Source organism: Plectropomus leopardus, chromosome 10 (genome assembly GCF_008729295.1).
Source record: "Plectropomus leopardus isolate mb chromosome 10, YSFRI_Pleo_2.0, whole genome shotgun sequence".
In the NCBI taxonomy this organism is placed as follows: domain Eukaryota; kingdom Metazoa; phylum Chordata; class Actinopteri; order Perciformes; family Serranidae; genus Plectropomus; species Plectropomus leopardus.
This window is the reverse complement of record NC_056472.1, coordinates 28,836,774-28,854,989: the sequence shown is the minus strand read 5'-3', so window position 1 is coordinate 28,854,989 and position 18,216 is coordinate 28,836,774. Positions and strand designations below refer to the sequence as shown.

The window sequence follows — 18,216 nt, the reverse complement described above, 5'->3', positions numbered from 1 at the left end:
TGCTCTGGCTGTCAGGTGGTGTTTCGTTTTGGTTCACTGTTTAACACGGCAGCCAGGTCACAAATATTTACACACACACACACACACACACACACACACACACACACACACACACACACACACACAGTGTATAGATTATATAGATGAGATTATTGTTAAGATTAAGAATTGTGTTTGATTTTATTTTGTTGTACAATTCATTATTTTACAGAATTTAAATCTCACTCTGAGTTACTGTTGTTTACAAACTAAAGATTTGAGATTATTTTGTTTTGTTTTTACTGAATATTTGCTGTAACATTTAAGTTGACATAAAATTAAAGACAATAATAATAAAAACACTTATCTTGCTGCAACTGTATTATCTAGAAAGTAAAAAATTATGTATTTTTCAGTGTTCTATTAAATCATCAAGAATATTATTATACCAGAAATACCATGAGATATTGAGATATTACTTTAGGGCCATATTGCCATCGCTCATGGTATTTGCACAGAGTCTGTTTTGTTCTTACAAAATTTCTGTTATGTCTATACTGTATTTCAAGAGGACTAGAGGCACATTCATGTGCTTCTAATGGGAATCCTTGAATAAACAGTAAGCAACAATAAACAATAAACCACGGGTAGGAGGACTAACCAGGCAGCTCTCCACTGCCACCAAAGCATGGCTCTGCTCCCGCGAGTCTGTAACGAGCTAGTTACACCAATATTAATAGAAACCCTAACTGAGTTATGCAGAGCTGCATTGTGGGTAATGGTTCCAAACTGACTCATCCAATTATTCAGTGGCACTACTTTGCAGAATGCAGCTTTTATCGTCATCTGGTCACATAGACGGTGAACAATAAAAAATCTAAAGCCTCTGGGTATGAACTTACAAGGTAATGTTTTTCATAAAACTTTTTTTTTTCTTTACTCTTTCTGAAGGGCTTATGCACATTCCTGCTGGACTCAGCAGCAGGCAAATCCTCCTGTTTCCTCCTGTCCAATTTGGCACCGGCAGCCCTGCTGAAAGTTTAATCTGAAAGGAAAGAGGGGAGTATGGGAGTTCTGAAGGAAATTCTGACGTCTTGTGGGGACCAGAATTCAATTCTCTCCTTATTCTCTTTTTTGCACTGCAAATGTGCCAACCAAAGTCTGCAGAGCTAGGAATAATGTAGGAGCTGAACCCAACCAAACTGGAGATATACCAATTACTGCTAACAGGAGCAGATCAGGCCTGAACTGGGCCCAGAGGGCTCTGACATGAAAAAAACACCATACAAAGGGGCAAAACTGTCAAAGTCACATATCTGTGGAACTTTCAGATCGTATGACTATCATATCTCATATCCCATGTTTAAAAAGTCTCTGTGGGTTCAAATTTCTTGATGATAAGCAGCACCTGACGAATCCAGACAAGTGTATTTTTATCAGTGTGTTGTCCTGGATAATGACCAGTTTACTCTGCCATGAATTACCATAAATCGACAGCAATTAACTACGTCATCATACTATAATACTTCTACTTAGCAATACAGGAACAACAAAGCTCCTTCTACACATCTTGCTACATCACTATCTTCCTTTAAATCACTTTTAAAAACATATATTTATCAAAAGGCAGTCTTGTGATCTCTTTATAATAGATTGATTTATTAATATATGGTACCTGAGTCTTGCATTGCACTATTTTGATTTTGTTCATTTTTTTGTTGTGTGTTTTTTAAGTGTACAGCACTTTGTAACATTGGTTTTCATAAGTGCTATATAAATAAACATTATTATTATTATTATTACATGGGTAGTTGCTAGGTACATGTCCTATGTAACTGAAAGAACGCAGTAAACTCAGTATCAATATGTCAAGGAAATGCACCCTATTATTTTCCTAAATAATGCTAAATTGTGAACAATAAATTTGGCATGGCTCGACTTTTCCACTAAGTGGGGCTATGTGTTGTTTTTGTTTTATGTCTAAAGTGGCAGACCAGTTTCCCTCTTGGATATTAACAAAGTGAATCCTATCCTATCCTATCCTATCCTATCCTATCCTAGAAACAGCCCAAGCTAACTTCTATGTCAGGTGACATTGCCACAGTAGACGCTGTCATTGACATTAGAGACAAATGTCTTAAATGTAGACTGAACGACTTTGTTGTGTGACTTCTTCTACAAGCTTGTTGAGACAAGTTGAGCCGTGTCTGTGTGAGTTTGTTGGACCTGTTTAACAGCTGCAGTTGTGCTAGCTTGTCCTAACTGGGCAGATGTTCACGGGTGCGGGAGGTGAACGGGTCTGGGGACGGTCTTTCGGCGCTGCTTGTAAGTGCAAAGACATAATCAAAGACATCAGCTGCGAAGGTAAACCTTCTATAATACACATAAGTGTACAAGCTGCTAGAGAATCTAGTCAAGACCACCTCCAAAAGTGATCTGAGCAGTCAAAACTAAAAACACATTAAGGACACACTGGATGCATTCACACCTGTGCATAAAGCAAAGTAACACAAGGTTTATACTGGGCCAATGTCCTATTTCCCTCAGCACCCATTTGTGTGGGAAAAAAAAGAGAGGAAAAAAAAAACGCTTTAGTCCTTACTGGAATTAACCGTGATAAAAAATGTATGCGTTAATGGAACTGTAAATTGCTCTGGATAAAAGCATCCAGCTGACAGCATGCTGTATTCATAAAGTTTAGATAATCACTGTAGTAGTACTCTAGGACTCCTGTCTGCAGGTTATTTAATATCTTGCCCTGTAATCAATCCATCCTGGCAGTGCACCAGTGAGCACTTTATTTTAACAGAGACTAATACACTTGAGCTTGAGACAATAGGCACATCTAGCTTTTAAGAATTCGCCTGCGCGGCTGAGTTTCAAATAAGCAGATCAACACTCTGATGTCTCTGTAGACCCCATATTTTTATGTTTTCTCACTCTGTCCTTTTCTCCAACATTAGAAGTGCATTAAGAGAAAGAAATGGACTCTTCTTATCCAACTCACTCAGTCTTCCACATTATGTCTATTCACTTTCCTTCAGAGGAGTGTCTGAAAACTTGGGCCTAATTCATACTTCAACGGCTATTTTGCGGCATCACGGAAGGAGGGTCACAAACAGATCATGCATTAGTGTTGGGTTGATTTATGTTTTTTGTATGTCCAGTGTACAAGCTGACACCAGTTTAATTTTATACAAACTGGCTAAACCTGCATTTCTCATTATGACATATTCTGGCAAATTAAAAGGTAGCCTATATCAACAACCTGTGCTGCCGGCGTCACAGTCCATTTTTAATCCAACCTCGTAAAAAGCAATAAGACAATGCCATTAAGACTGTGTTGTTTTACTAGTAAGTTCATATGTTTTTCGTAGTGACAGGATGAGCAATGGCAGAGTTAGTGCCTGACAAAAACTAAAACTGCACCAACATGGCAAAAAAGCAGACAAAAGAGGTTACTGCGTTTTGAGCTGAACTTTTTTCTGGACGCCCTGTTTCATATTATTTTTGTCACTCACTGACAGTACTGCAATAAATGATCTCGAGCACATAGCTGATATTCCTGTGGTTTGTTTACATGATGGAACTGAAGTGCATAATTGATGGATTCAAAGTGGACGGAGAGCGCAGTTGTTATGTGACGCTATGAGATGCTGTTAGCAGGTGCTAAGTCCAGCGTGACACCTAGAGATAACAGTCAGTATACTATATAGAGTTTGGCTTAACATCAAACTTCTTCACAAATTTTGACACCAGCCAAACTGTACCATGCACACCAAGAAAAATGCAAAGACCCAAGTGAGGCTTCAGAAATCACAGAGAAATAACTGGGCAGGAAGGCAGTCATGGGATTTCGTGTTCATTGGACATTATCCAGCTGAGCAGCAGAGAAGATGCTAACAATACTCATTCTGTGCTAAATGAACCAAAACGAGACAATTTGGCCACAATCCAGTGGACAGAAGACCCAGTATAAATAAGCCTTTGCAGGAGCAGAACTGATTTAGTCATGCATTAGGCATTGCTGTTGCATTGATTTTTTACTCCAATTTATCATGCATTAAGTGTATCGGTCTACTCCATTGGTCCGTTCACACAGTAAACACATGCATGGAGGTCTTTTTATGGTACAGGATTTGGACTCTGATGTTTCTGGATTGCCTTACTCTGCAGCTACACATACATATGTTATTTCTGTTTCACTGCTCCTCACACCCATGAGTGCATTGCCATGGTGCCGCTACACAACCCTTTTCCAGGATGCAATGCACTGTTTCGCCCTGGGAGCCATTCATGTGAAGACATGACCTAGATGCTGCTGAAAAAAAAGTACAGCTACATGGCTGAGAGCGAGAGCAGACTTCTGACTTAATGGTTATCACGGTATCCACATGTGCCCTGCAGAGAAACTGCTAGAAGAAACGAATATCCAATAGCTGAAGATTACACTCCTCAGTGTCTATTGATTAGAAAAGCTGGAAAATCAAAGCAGTATTTGATCTGGTATTGTGGTTTTATGTGAGTCTGGATGAGGCATTATAGCAAACAGAATCTATATCGAGCCACCTCCCTTTATCATCAGAGCAACAGGTTTTAGAGATGATCACACAGAGGTAAATTCTTGCCTCCAAAAAATGAAAACAGAGTATTTCTGCTCTCATCCAGTATAATGGACCTTTAGGGTTTTGCTGTGATTTAACCCTTTGAAGAAGAAGGCAATGAGCAACAGAAGAAGAAATTACCCAAAAATTTGCAAGAAATCCTACTATAAAATGAAGAAAACTGGCTGTATTCATTTTTCTCCTCCGTGTGTTGCCATCAATCTGAAATTGCACATGGGCATTGAGACTTGTCATAGGCTGACTGACGAAGCCCTTTCTCCCATTCACCCACTGCCTGTGCCTGTTTTGCATGAAAATACCTCATAAATTACGTTGGCTTGCTTCTTCAGTGAGTCAATAGGTGAAAAGACGGACAGCGCCACTCTGTTACTGCAACCCACACTGTGGTCGAAGGTGGAAATGCAGTTTGAATGACAGAAATTAAGCATTAAAGCCATAGACATTTTTCATTCTTTCACAGTGGTTAAAAATCTATGTTGTTACAAAGCTGTTTTTAAACTGTTTATTTGCATTTTTGTCAAAGTCTGTACAAACATATACGTGTGTGTGGTCTGCACAAGGTTGTGGCACACACACATCCCCTTAAGTCTGCATGTAGTTGTGGTGCACAAATCCCCAGGTGTGTACTAGTTAGTAAAAAGTACAAGAAAACTGCAAGAAAAATAGTTAAATAGAGAGAGAGAGGGAGAGAGGGAGGGGGAGAGAGAGAGGGTTACCTGAAAAAAATGCAAAAAAAAAGAAATTTTAGAACATAATTTCCAAATATATAATGATTATTATCAATATGTTTTTTTCTCTATTTTTTTCTTTTTCTCCATAGCTTTGTAGAAATAATTTTCTAAATACACAAATTTCTTGCAATTTGTGGAATTTTTCTAACCAAGTTGCTCACTGCCATTTCCCCAAAAGCTTTGGAAGAAATCAAACTCATTTGCTCAGGGTTCAATGGTTTAATACTTGTGAAAGGCCTCACGAGCAAAGTGATGTTGCTTCAGGTTTCAACAGGGTTAACAACCAATGAGTGAAAACCAAAGTAATCTTATAATGGACAAAGCAGGCGCCAGAGCTCCAGTACTGGGCCGGAAGAAGGGTCAAGCGTCCAAACCTCCATTTCAAATCATCTCTATTGCTTCCTACCTAACAGGCCTCTAGCAACTACATGCCTGAGGCAGTGTGTGATATCATTTACCGTGAGCATGTCAAACTGCCAATGGAAGAAAAGTCATGTGGCTGAGAAGTGAGAGACTCTCCACTTGCAAGTTTAGATTAAAATCATCAGACGGCGAGTTTTCAGGGGAAACCAATAAAGCAGCAACAGTCAGTAGGTCAAGTGTGCAGGGCAGGCCTCAGACTCACCAGTGCGTTCCCTCTTGTGCAGACAGGATTAAATCCACTGAAGTAACTCCAATAAGGTCACTAAAAGCCACAAATGAAGTCTGTAGAGAGAAAAAACTCTGAAAACTGACAACTCTCCAGATCCGCTATTGTTGGCTGAGAAATATCTCTTACGCAGAAACTCAAGTAATCTTCCAGCCACCCGATAATAACTTATCAAGACAAAACACAGGTTTCCCCGACTAATAAGCAAGCTTCTTTTTGTCTCCTATTGTTCATATTACAATTGTTTGTCAAGTTTGGTTACATGTTGGGCTGAAAATATGCTGTGGTGGTATGGATTCTTTTAACAAAGACAACTTATCATCAGCTGACCCGAAAAATTGCGATCTTAGTTGTCTATCTATAAAGTGCATGAACCTCACAACAGACTGGATTTTCGACTTACAGTAACAAACAGAGTGATGACGACTGAATCATATGTAAGGTCCAACATGGGTTGAATGCACCCTGGCAGTTATATGTCATATGAGATGTTTTTATCCCAAATGCACTCCATTTTTTTAAACTACGATCGTCTGATCACATCTCTCTCTGTGTCTGGGCTAAGTCTCACTCCCTCTTCTTCTCCTCTAAGTTTTGGTGTCATATAACTGAGTTTACGGCAGAAAGTTACAGCGCAACGTCACTGTGATGCTTCTTATGACTTCAGTAATTTCTGCTGTTTGATATTCGACACACAGATCTGAGTCTGCTGGCTCACCACAGCAGCTTCAGTCTGACTTTGGTATGACCTATGACAGGTAACAAAGGAAATAGTGTTATGGGTGGGATACTGAGTGGAGGCTGTAGACACGGAGGCGGCATTAGAGCCAAAGTAGCTAATTTTTCAATGAATTTATTCCTTTATATCAACTCAAAAACAAATTGTGAAGATGGTCACATCACTGACATACCATCATGTGACCACGGTATTGGAGGTTATTGTCAGCACTCGAGCTGCTCATCATCATTCCTCTTTTTTTGTTTCTTTTTTTTTTTTCTTATTCCAGAAAGTTCCACGGGTACTGTAACCTGATTAGCCGCTGCTGAATGACTGACAGTTAGAGTTTTATCAAAACTGACTGACGGAAAAACGGCCTGTGTTGCCTAAGGCTGTGTGGTGATCAATGGGAAAAGGGCTCACTCTGTTAATACTGATAAATCTATCTACTGGTATTTTTCAATGAAAAGGATACTTTCCGATTCTCAACCAGGTCTGTGTCAACACAGTTTGGGAGTGTGTGCAAATACAACAGTGTCTGGACTTCCAGTATGCTAGAAGCACTAGGAACTTCCCATCCGTGAGCAAATATCTGCGAAAACCATCATTTTGCATCATCTGTGACCTGGTTGATTTTGGCTGGGAGCTGGCGACACGGAGAGCACCTTTACATCATTCATCTGGACACACATTTCACAAACTGTGGTGACACAGACCAGGTTGAAAAATCGTCAAAGTATCTGTTTAATCAATGAATCGTTAAGTCCAATCAAAGTATCCAAAATTCACATCTGAGATGCCAGAACAAGCAAATATTTTGATTTAATAATAAGCTACACGATTCATTGATTAACAAAAATGACTGAATTTGATACTTTGCTGATTAATGCATTTTTTAGGCCCATGGAGAGGGAGAGGGAGAGAGAGAGAGATGTCTCAGTCATCTTCAGGCTATATCCAAGATCACATCTGTCATGCTGAAAAAAGGTGATTCATGCTTTACTTCATCTCGCCTAAACTACTGCGACTCTGAAAACTAGAGGAACGTTTGGTTTGTATGTGGAGAAACAGCGGTGTGGACTTACACTCACACTGAAGTCCTGATCAATGTAAAGTGACCTGTGTCCCCTGAGAGCATTTTCCAGCAAACACTGAGGAGTGTGTTTAAAGATCAGAGGCTGTACCGTCCATCTACAATAAACAAGGCCACTTCAGCTGCCCGTGAAGGCCGGCCTTTGCTTTGACTGACCCACAGCCTCAATAAAGGTCAAATGCTTTCAGGCTGAATCAATGGTGGCTGATTTTCCTCATACGATTACCCATGGGTATTATTACTGTGTGTGTGTGTGTCTGTGTGTGTGTGTGTGTGTGTGTGTGTGTGTGTGTGTGTGTGTGTGATGAATAGACCTGTCCATCATCTTGCTGAACAGGCTAACCACCGAGGACAGACCTAATATGATCAAAGCCACAAGACAAAAAAAGCAGTCATGTAACTGGCAGTGTGAGTTGTTGGTTGGTTCATAAATTTGAAATGCAGCTCAGCACAGTGTGTCAGTTTTTTCTAGCCATAAATATGTAAGAAAAACGTTGAAAGTCAGGAGACTCAAATTAATCTACTGAGAATGCTTTAAGTAATGCAGTCATGTTTTTTTTTGTCCTGTGTACTTCTGAGGATGTTTTGGTCATCAGATGCTACTCTTTGCAGCTGAAGACATGCTGCTTTGTTTGGGTAAAAAAAAACAACAAATCGTCGAATATCCATCTTGAACAGCAAAATCCAATTTGACTGACATAATTCTAAGTTGGGTTCCGCCCTAATTCTGGGGCCCATTCAAACTTTTATGTGTATAAAGGTTTAGAGCATGATATTGGAAGTAGTTGTTGCAGCAATTTACCACTATTTACCATTTGTTACACAGATTTTCTGCTTAATTTAAGCATTTTTGACCACATCTTATCTTCAGATTCACAGAGTAGAGGCATGGCTGGAGCTTTGGCTTTTTTCAGTATATTTATCATGTATTTTAAAAGTTAACTGTAACATTTTGGTGTCTAAAAAAGTCTTGTTCAGTGTTTGGTTGCATTAAAAGAGCCTCTAAGGTCCTGGTTTTACACCCTGGGGTCCAGACCCCCATTAGGGGTCGCCAAGGCTTCACATGGAGTCAAAGGCCTTCTTTACTTTACAGGATATCAGAAAACTTTTGAAATACCTGTGGACAGTGAGCCTATATCTCAGCAGCATTCATTCATTTTTTGAATGAAAACTTAATGAAATCACCTTTTTTAGTTTAGATTATTAATTAAGATATAAATAAAAAATAAAAAAAATGCAGGAGAAAAGTATGCAGTTAAAAGAACAGATGAGCTAATAGAACAATGGCCAAAAATATGGAATTGTTAAAAAAGAGGCCTTTTAATCCATGAATGTTATAAAGAAATTCAAAAATACATAACACAGACAGAAAATTGTATAGAAAGTTCCTAAACACAATTAAAACTTTCTGATACATTATTGACAGGAAGTAACCCGCTCAAAAATCATCCAAATCGATTTTTTTTTAATGCAATTGCTGCAACTTTCTCCAGTTATTGCGTTCATTATTTGGATCAATTGTAGAGTTTATCAGTTGCTCTGCACCATTATTGTGATGCATTAAGATAATATGAAATATCCATTAAATATGTCCCTTACTCTACTAAACAGTTTGGAAACCACTGCTCTAAGCAGTCATATATTCAGTTTTACCAGGAAGTAAGTTTTGCTTTAATGGTTTCTAACCAGTTTTCCAATAGCAAAAATTAGCATGAGCATTATTGCAGTTAACCATGGTTGTAAATGCACTGTGCTAATCAAGCTAGCAGCTAGCGTTCCACCCTCACTCCAAAATATGTTCACCTCTGGCTCCAAAAATCAGCCTAAAGCTTCAAAACTGGAGTTCACAATACCATGGGTGACGCCACAGTTGCTGTATGTATTATTTGTAACAGTCGGTTGTTTTGCCTCCGTGCACAATGTTTTTGGGCGTTATTGTAATACTGACATTGCTGGAATATTATGCAAAAACTATCTTTAGCTGTTTGTACTGACATTTTGTTCCTTCCTTCCTGTCCTGAAAACATCAGCTTTTTCTTCACCATCAACTCTATGTGGGTGTGTTTGTGAGTGAGTTTGAGTTTAAGATAGCTTGCCGCGTCTGACACAGCTTGAACCATGCTTTTCTTAACCCAGCTTGAACTGCATTTCCTTTACAAGGCCATGTGTTATCCCTGCTTGAACCGCTTACCCCCGAGACAAAGGCCGTGTTTGTATCTCTACTCAAAATCAGCTCTTCTCATTCTCCACAGAAGAAGAAAACGGAAAAAAGGACAAAACAGAGGCCAGGCAGTGAACTCAAGGTTATCTGAGCCTGGTGCCACAATGAGAGCTCCAGTCCTCGTGTTACCATTCTGGCCTCTCCTCCTCGTCTTCTTTGCACAGATTAAGGCTGGGCTGTAAGGCGCGGAGCGAGCGCACACAGCTTTGCCCTTTGTGTCTCCAACAACTGCGTGGAAGGCATGTTTAATGGAGGCAAATTGTACTCAAACTGTGCCTGTGTCAGACAGGAAGACTGCTCAATTGTACTCTGGCGCCGGACAATACTGTACAAGCAAAAGGAAATCATTCCACATCGGCTGCAGTCCCTGTGGTCAAAACTGTAGTTATAATGGCTCTAATTGTCTCTGATTGGTTTTACCATCAGAGTTCATTGCACTAGGGTTCACTTTAAATGACAAAACATCAAAGTGATTTAAATCCACAATTTGCAGTCAATCAGCAGTTCCTGTTTCCATTCAATCACTCAGCCTCTGTGCATGTGTGTGTCCCTTTGGTGCAAGCTGTCAATGCTCCTAATAGTTACAGCAACACAGCAACAAGAGCCTGCTGCATCCCCGATATATGGCTCTCTCTTTTCTGTGCTACTTTCGCTTCACGCACACAATCAATACAGCCAAGTTCTGTAGGAGGATGGGATATGCCTCATCAATACTGGAAGAGTGTTTTGTGAAGAGTGTGAGGCTTGATTTTTTTTTCTCCTTTGTGTTTTACCGACCACCCTGTGACTAATAACCGTGAGTGAGTGAGTGAGTGAGTGAGTGAGTGAGTGAGTGAGTGAGTGGGTGAGTGAGTGAGTGAGTGAGTGAGTGAGTGAGTGAGTGAGTGAGTGGGGCGGAGCTGTGCCGAGTGTGGGAGAAAAGAGATGCTCATTGGCATAGCATGTTATGTAACACATCTTGACCCTCTATCCATATAAACAGTATTGTCTAAATCTAATGTCTAAATCTTGAAAATGTATCAATATATCATACAAAGTCTTTATATCGCCCAGTCCTAATATGCACACAAGCACACGCATACACGTGCATGCACACAAAGACATGCTGCAGATGAACAGTGAGACACTCGAAAACTTCAACAAACAGGAACACACACAAGCAGCATCTATCTACCATTTAGCAGCAGCTCATAAAGTAACACAGGTGCCTCTGGCCAATTTGCCAGACGAAACATTCCAATTTGACACAAAAGCCTCATAAGCATGCATCCTCACACACAAACACAGACAGGAACCTCAGGCACAAACATACACGCAGAAACCCAGAAAAACACACAAATCAAACTGGCAACTGAAACACTCGGATAAACAAGCATAAAGCAACATCTTCACACGCATAAATTCACACTAAGCAAAGACTAATGTAGGATTTTGGACATCTGTATCAGCACTGATTATTCAGGATTTGAATGTCCAATAAGCAATGCATCTATTGATATGCATATGTTGACATTATCATTTAATTTAGAGGTTCAAATAATTCTCTCAATCATCAGAGGGGAAGAATATTCACTAAGGCAAAGGATGCCTGCAGCACACAGACATTTTATCCATATTTATTGCTCACCATGAAATGTGTTTATTAATATTAGCTTTATAAAGCTGAGACTGTGGGCTGCAGATCTCTGGATATTTTTACACCGTCTTTATCCGCCGTGACAGCTACAAGACCACAGAAAAAGACATGCTATCGCCTGACAAGGGAAGAAAGGTGTAGTAGCAGAGTAGACTGAGGAGATGTGAAAAGTGTGAAGACATAAAGTGCTGCTTTTCTGGAGTGTTGGCCATGTTAACACTGGCAGGGTCTGTGTGGAAGAATCCACTAATGCCAACGTGCATCTTACCAGTGACAGTTAGTGGGTTTATACAGGAAACAATGGAGAGACGTCTCAAAGGGGCCGAGCAGAGTTTAAGCAATAAAAACTATTATACATTCATATTATTTCCTACTTTCATTTAATTAATCTTTAACCAGCATCAGCCCTAATCATAAATATCAAATATTAATTAATTTTCAGAATTTTAAGCCTTTAAATGCCAGGTTGTTGTCATGATGCCACTATATCTTTAGATGAAAAGAATTATTTTCAATATACTACAAGCTAATTAGATTTTTTAAAATTATCCAAGCCTGCAATATGTCAGTGATTAGCAGCAACATTGACTGCCAGTGCACCTTGTGGAAACAGCATGTATTTTCTCCATATGCCAAATATGGTAAAAAAAAAAAAAAAAAAAAAAAATGACATCAGCGGGTAGTAAATAGCAAAAATTACAAATTCCAAGGCAAAAGCCCCACATGGCACCCAGAAATGATACAATGCATGTTTTTATGCTTTGATGGCTGTGGGATCAAAACTTGCAGTGTGAATGGGTTTCAATGGTGCATTTTTTGCACTTAACAGTATGAATGTAACAGTTTTGCTTAGAAAGTATATTTTAGACTTATTGTAGGAGCTGAGCTAGAAATACAAAGACTAAACAAAAATACACAATCTTGCCAAAATGTATGGCATATGCATAAACACAGCCAAAATTATCCAAAAATGAAGAACAAAAAGCAAACAAGAACTGCCAGAGAAGCTTATAATTCAACTCTGCAGGGTGGAAATTTATAGCCTGCGATACTGTCATTCTGCATTGCTTTTTGTACAATGACACAGATCAACAAAAGTGAAAAAAGTTGACTGACAAAATGAGATGTGACCTGTGTACGTCGCCATTGATTTTTCTAATGATTGGTTTTCAGAGGCCAGACTAAGTCTAATCACTTTGCACTAAGTTATACGTTATTGAGAGTCTATTTTTACAATTTAATTTAATCATTTTAGAAACTTCTGTGTGCAAAATGTTTGTTTCTGTGACAACTTTCTGCTGCTACAAGTGCAGTCCGAGTCGTGTGACCTGTGCTATCATGGATGGCAGCTGCAGAGGCGGAAACCAAAAAGCAGCCTCCAAAACACAAATCACAGATGATGAGAGGCTGCACTGGACTGACCTCTCTGTGGGAAAAATAATCACTGCCAATGGCAACGTTTCTCTCTCTACAAACAGGGATTTCCCTCGTGACTGGACCCTGACAAAGACCTCACAAAGTGTTTGTACTCCCACTGTCTATTGCAGAATCTAACATTATAACATTTTGCCGGGTAAGGACGAGTGAAGTATTCCCAGTACTTCAAATGCATGTTCTTTTATCTGGCATTTGGGGATGTGTGTTCTCTGCTTGTGGTTTCGGTGATCTTGTGCTTCTGCTCGCAAACGCTCTTCCCAAAGTGATATGCTTCCTGCCGGGGGCATTATCACATAACCTTGTACACAAGGGAAAAGCCAGGGTGTGTGTGTGAGTGAGTGAGAGAGTGAGTGAGAGGGAGAGAGAGAAAGAGACAGCGTGTGTGTGCATTCATGCATGCATCCATGTGTGATTTACAACTATGTGAGCAAAGTGCCAATGGGTACAGACAGCAGTGGGAGAGAGGGGCTTGCCCGGCTTACCAAAGATATTTGTGGAATGTCCTTTCTTGGCGAGGGGCTTCAGCTCGTTGTGACCCCAGCCGTACTGTCTGTAGCTGTCCCATGCATGCTTCATCATCTGAAAAAATAAAAACCACAACAAAACAGCACGTTAATATATGTAAAGTCTCCAAACTTGACACAGGAAGAGTGTGAAGTCACAGCCACAAATCTCCACACTCACGCGGTCATGAGACGGCTGGATAATAGGAATATAAATCAATCTGTTGTATCAATGCATCGATTTATAATCCTACTAACATACATCGATAGGTAAACAGCAAGTTGTTCTCCTTGTGTGACTTGCATTAATCTAAAATCATTTTTCAAGGCATAAATTGTTTGTATCGATACCAACAATTTCTGCCTTGTATGTATGTAAAAAAAGATAATAGGCCCCTTTTAAGGTACCAACAAACAATCTTTCATTTTTCTATCAAGATAAAAAAGTGACTGTAATGTGATGCAGATTATTGCCAAATAATCCAGATAATACATTTAGACATAAAAATTAACTCCTGCTGGCCAACTGTCCTGCTAAAAGCCACTTCACTTTGGTTTAAGTGTTTCTTTTTTTAATCTTAAATTGATTTGCACACCAGGGCAGAGCTATTGATAAGTTAATCAATCAATAAAAATTAAGAATAAAGACAAAACAAATTCCTTAAATTTAAAAAAGAAAAAAAATTGAAACCAGCACAACCACACACACAAAAACAATGGTTTAGTAATGGTTTAGTAGGGCTGAGGGGAGTTCGTGACCCCAATGACTTTAATCTGGAGGATGATGCCACAGAATCAAAGTTCACCGTCAAGCCTGCCTTATTCATAACACAGCGCACACACACGCAAATGCAGGTATGACAATAAACCCATTTAACACAAACTCAGGATGTATTCTGAAGCTCTCTCTTTGTATTTCATGTTAGTGCATCACTTCCTCTCTCTCTGTAGACATTTGTCTACCGGATAGAACAAAATTCTATTCTTCACATGAGGCTGAAAGAGATCGGCTCGGGGAGGAGGACGCGGATAAAAAAGAGCAAGAGATTGTGAGATGAGCCCTGACATGGAGGCTGATGCTGAGAAGAGGCGCTCCAGGGCAAACAGAGAAGATGACACAGCCGAGGAAGGAAAGAGTGCCAGCTTTTACTGAAGCGCTGCTGCTCTCTTTCAATTTCTGACCGTTTTTTCCTCCTCCACAGCCCTTGCTCAAGTGGCATCGACAGCCTCAGAAAAGTACATTTCCTGTCTATGTGGTTGTGTCAGTCACTGTCTGGTTCTATGGACATCTGTTGATTTCTTTCTCTATATTTTGTGTCAACCTGGCAGCTTTCCTATCTGTCCGTCTGCCAGCCTCTCCCTCTCTACATGCCTGTCAGCTCGTCACATCGTTTCAGTGATGACCTTGATGATGACAGTGATGATGATGACTAAGTTGGCACTGATGCCCAGCATCCCACAGCACACAGTTGTTCTTATTGCATTTTTTGTGTTGCATTTAAGCTCCATTGTTCAACTCCAATGTTTTATCAGTATTTTGCCCCCTTCTCATGTTTAGGTTGGAAATTTATTCTTATGACATCCTGTTTGCTGAAAAAAAACTCTCTCTCTTTTTTAAGTTTTCTATAAAAATCACTGACAATTCTTTTAAAAAGAAGGAAAAAAATCACCTTGTTTGAAAAACCTGCCTTTCAAACCTGCATGTTTTCTTCAAAAGGCAGTAAATACATTCTGAGAAAGTGAAAAACGTTTCTTGCTGAAAAAATACACAAAAACAAAATTAATCTAATAAATAAATAATATAAATTCATCTTTATATTACATTAATTTAAGTTATTACACACAACACATTTCAATGATTTTTCCAACTTTCAATGGTTTTTACTAGTTCCATGACTTTACTAGTTCCAGGCCTAGCAAATGTGAAATTCCATGACTTTTCCAGGTTTTCCATGAGAACCCTGATATCAGCATTCCTGCAAATATCTTGAAAGAGTCCAACTGAAACCTACTCCTCCACCTGCTATTAAATATACTTTTACACAAAAATATTATTCAAACTAATTTCTTCATCTTGATGCTAAAAGTTCACACAGAGAGCATCTCAGTAGTAGCGAAGCTGTATCACTCTGTTTGTGCATCTCTTCGTGTGTAGCTATTTTAATCCTGCAGGATGGTGAGAAATCCCTGAGAGCTCTGAGAGAAATTGTGTGTGTGCAGCACCAGGTGGGATAATAAAAGCTGAACAAGCTATCAGTAATACACACAAGGCTATTGGCAGGGCTCAAAATACCTTTGTTATTGTGAACATGCACTGGTGCATGTTACGTTTTAAATTGCATGTACCATTTGAACCATTTGAACCAAATTGTTTTTGTCCTTCTTTTTCAGCACGTCTGTCACAGCCACGCAACACATTTCAGACCAGAAGAACTTCAACTTCAACTTTTCTTTCATGACAGTTCAAATATGAGGAAAAAGTCAACATGTTTTAATGTAATTTTAGGTTTTAAGACATTTTTTGCCATTTCTGATGCTTTATTGAGAGACAGAGACAGAAATGAAAGGGGAAATTTAGGGAAAGACCTGCAGCAAAGTGCCCTAGGCCAACCTGGATCCAAGCTGCTGCACTAAGGACTCAAGCCCTCAACGGCATGCACTCCTTGCAGCGAGCTACTGGGCCACCATGTTTTAGTGTATTTGAGCTGACTTTCTCTTCAATTTTCTACAAAACTGTGAAGTAAAATAACTTTTACATGGTCATTGTCAGGGAAGAGGAATACAATAAAAATTTCAGCAAACATCTAAAAGCAAACATTTATGGGATTTAAAAATGGGTCGTTTTTTAACATATTACAGCATAATTTAAGACGACTTTCCCTATGCAGTAATGCACATGATTTAAACTACTACCTTACACAAATTGTATACAGTTATAGAAACATTTTGAGGAAAAAAATCCATTGTTCTTCTTGGAAAAAATCTAAGAAAACAGTTCAAACATCTCATATTTCAAAAGCTATTTGAAATATAATGTGTAACAAATTAAAGCTGTCAGCCCTGCATGACATATTTTCGGTATCTAATTATGTGCACAAGTGCATGTAGAGCTGAGAAATTCATGCACAGCTAAAATCTTACATGCACTACTGTGCATATGAATCTAGTATTTCGAGCCCTGTAGTGCACTGCATCACATACCAGTAAGGGGACGGTCAGCCACTGTGTATTTCTCTACTACCGAGCTACGCCTGGTTCCCTCCCTGCCAGCATGTCTGCTGCCTAACTGCATGCCTCTTCATGCCACCATATGAGGACGACCATCCAGATCCTCCTCCATCACTCTCTCCTTGGAGCAGGCAGGCGGCCAAGCTAATAAAGACAAGGGCCAGGAGCTTCATTGTGTTCTTGGCCTCGTGGCTTTCCATGACGCACTCCATGCACACACCAAGGATTATAAATCAAATTAATACACACCGTGACATGGACACTAAAGTGTTGGCCGGCTCCCTGTGATCTGTGTTGATTGGATGCTTCATCAAATTTTGATTGGCCCATATGCCAAGGACAAGCGCAACAGTGCAGGGTACTTGACAATGTTGACAAACTGCTTATTTGAAGGACCTTGGAATACTAATTGGACATTAAGCCACAAAATTCTGTGATTGATTCTGACAGCTACCTCTTGCCATCAAAGCATCTTGGGAGGCACAAGAGAAGGAGGAAAAATTGGTTTGCATTGGCGGAAGTGGCTGGTTGCTTCCACAATTAGAGCTGAACCTCATCGGCAATGACTGCAAAACTGGGCCGACACAGAAAAAAAAAGAGCCAAACCAAACATTTTTGTGATCTCTGACAAGAACAGTGAAACCATTATCAATTAATAATGGCTCTGTGTAGTACCAATAAGTCACCAGTAGATCCAAAATCATAGAAAATCATCAACAAGCTCTGTTTTAGCCAAATGACTGCTGTATAAGATGAACTGCTCGCTGTGTGGTTAAAATATGAGCAATTACAAAATTTTGTAAAATGATGTATCTTCTTAAATAAATCAAAGTGTTACCCAAGTGTTACCCTTGAGATAAAGTTTTGACAAAATCAATGACAATGTGAGAATGGTTCATGGGATACTTAATAAGCAAAGAAAATACTTCAAAATGGGACATGAACACAGCAAGATTGTGTTTTCTTTGCCTGGTTTTAAAAGCATTAAAGTAAAGTGACATAATTTTCTTACCAGACTGTTCTAGCGGTTCTATAATTTGGCTTTACCCATTTATTGTATCCACACTAATTATGATTATTTATCACAAATGTTGTTATATGATAAATATTTTTCTTTTTTCCCCCAATTGAAAGGGTTTCTTTTGGGGAGTTTTTCCTTATCTGCTGTTAGATTTTGAGGACAGAGGGATGTCACATGCTTTAAAGCCATATGAGGCAAACTGTGATTTGTGATGTTGTGCTTTATGAATAAAATCAAATCTAATTGAATTTCATTGATCTGCATTAAACTGAATCAAACTGAATTGAGTACATATTTTGTATAAATACCAATAGCCAAACCCACTACATAGTCCCCATATCAATATTCAGGTTTTTGGTCAAAAACATTGTGATA

General features: G+C 39.3%; 1 protein-coding gene across 1 annotated transcript in view; it reads right to left on the bottom strand.

Moving 5' to 3' along the window:
• man1a2 (mannosidase, alpha, class 1A, member 2) overlaps positions 1-18,216 on the bottom strand; it is a 173,657-nt gene that overhangs the window by 96,491 nt on the left and 58,950 nt on the right. The window contains exon 4 of the mRNA XM_042494453.1: positions 13,572-13,668. Coding sequence (XP_042350387.1) covers positions 13,572-13,668 — 97 coding nt within the window. The remainder of the gene's footprint in view (positions 1-13,571; positions 13,669-18,216) is intronic.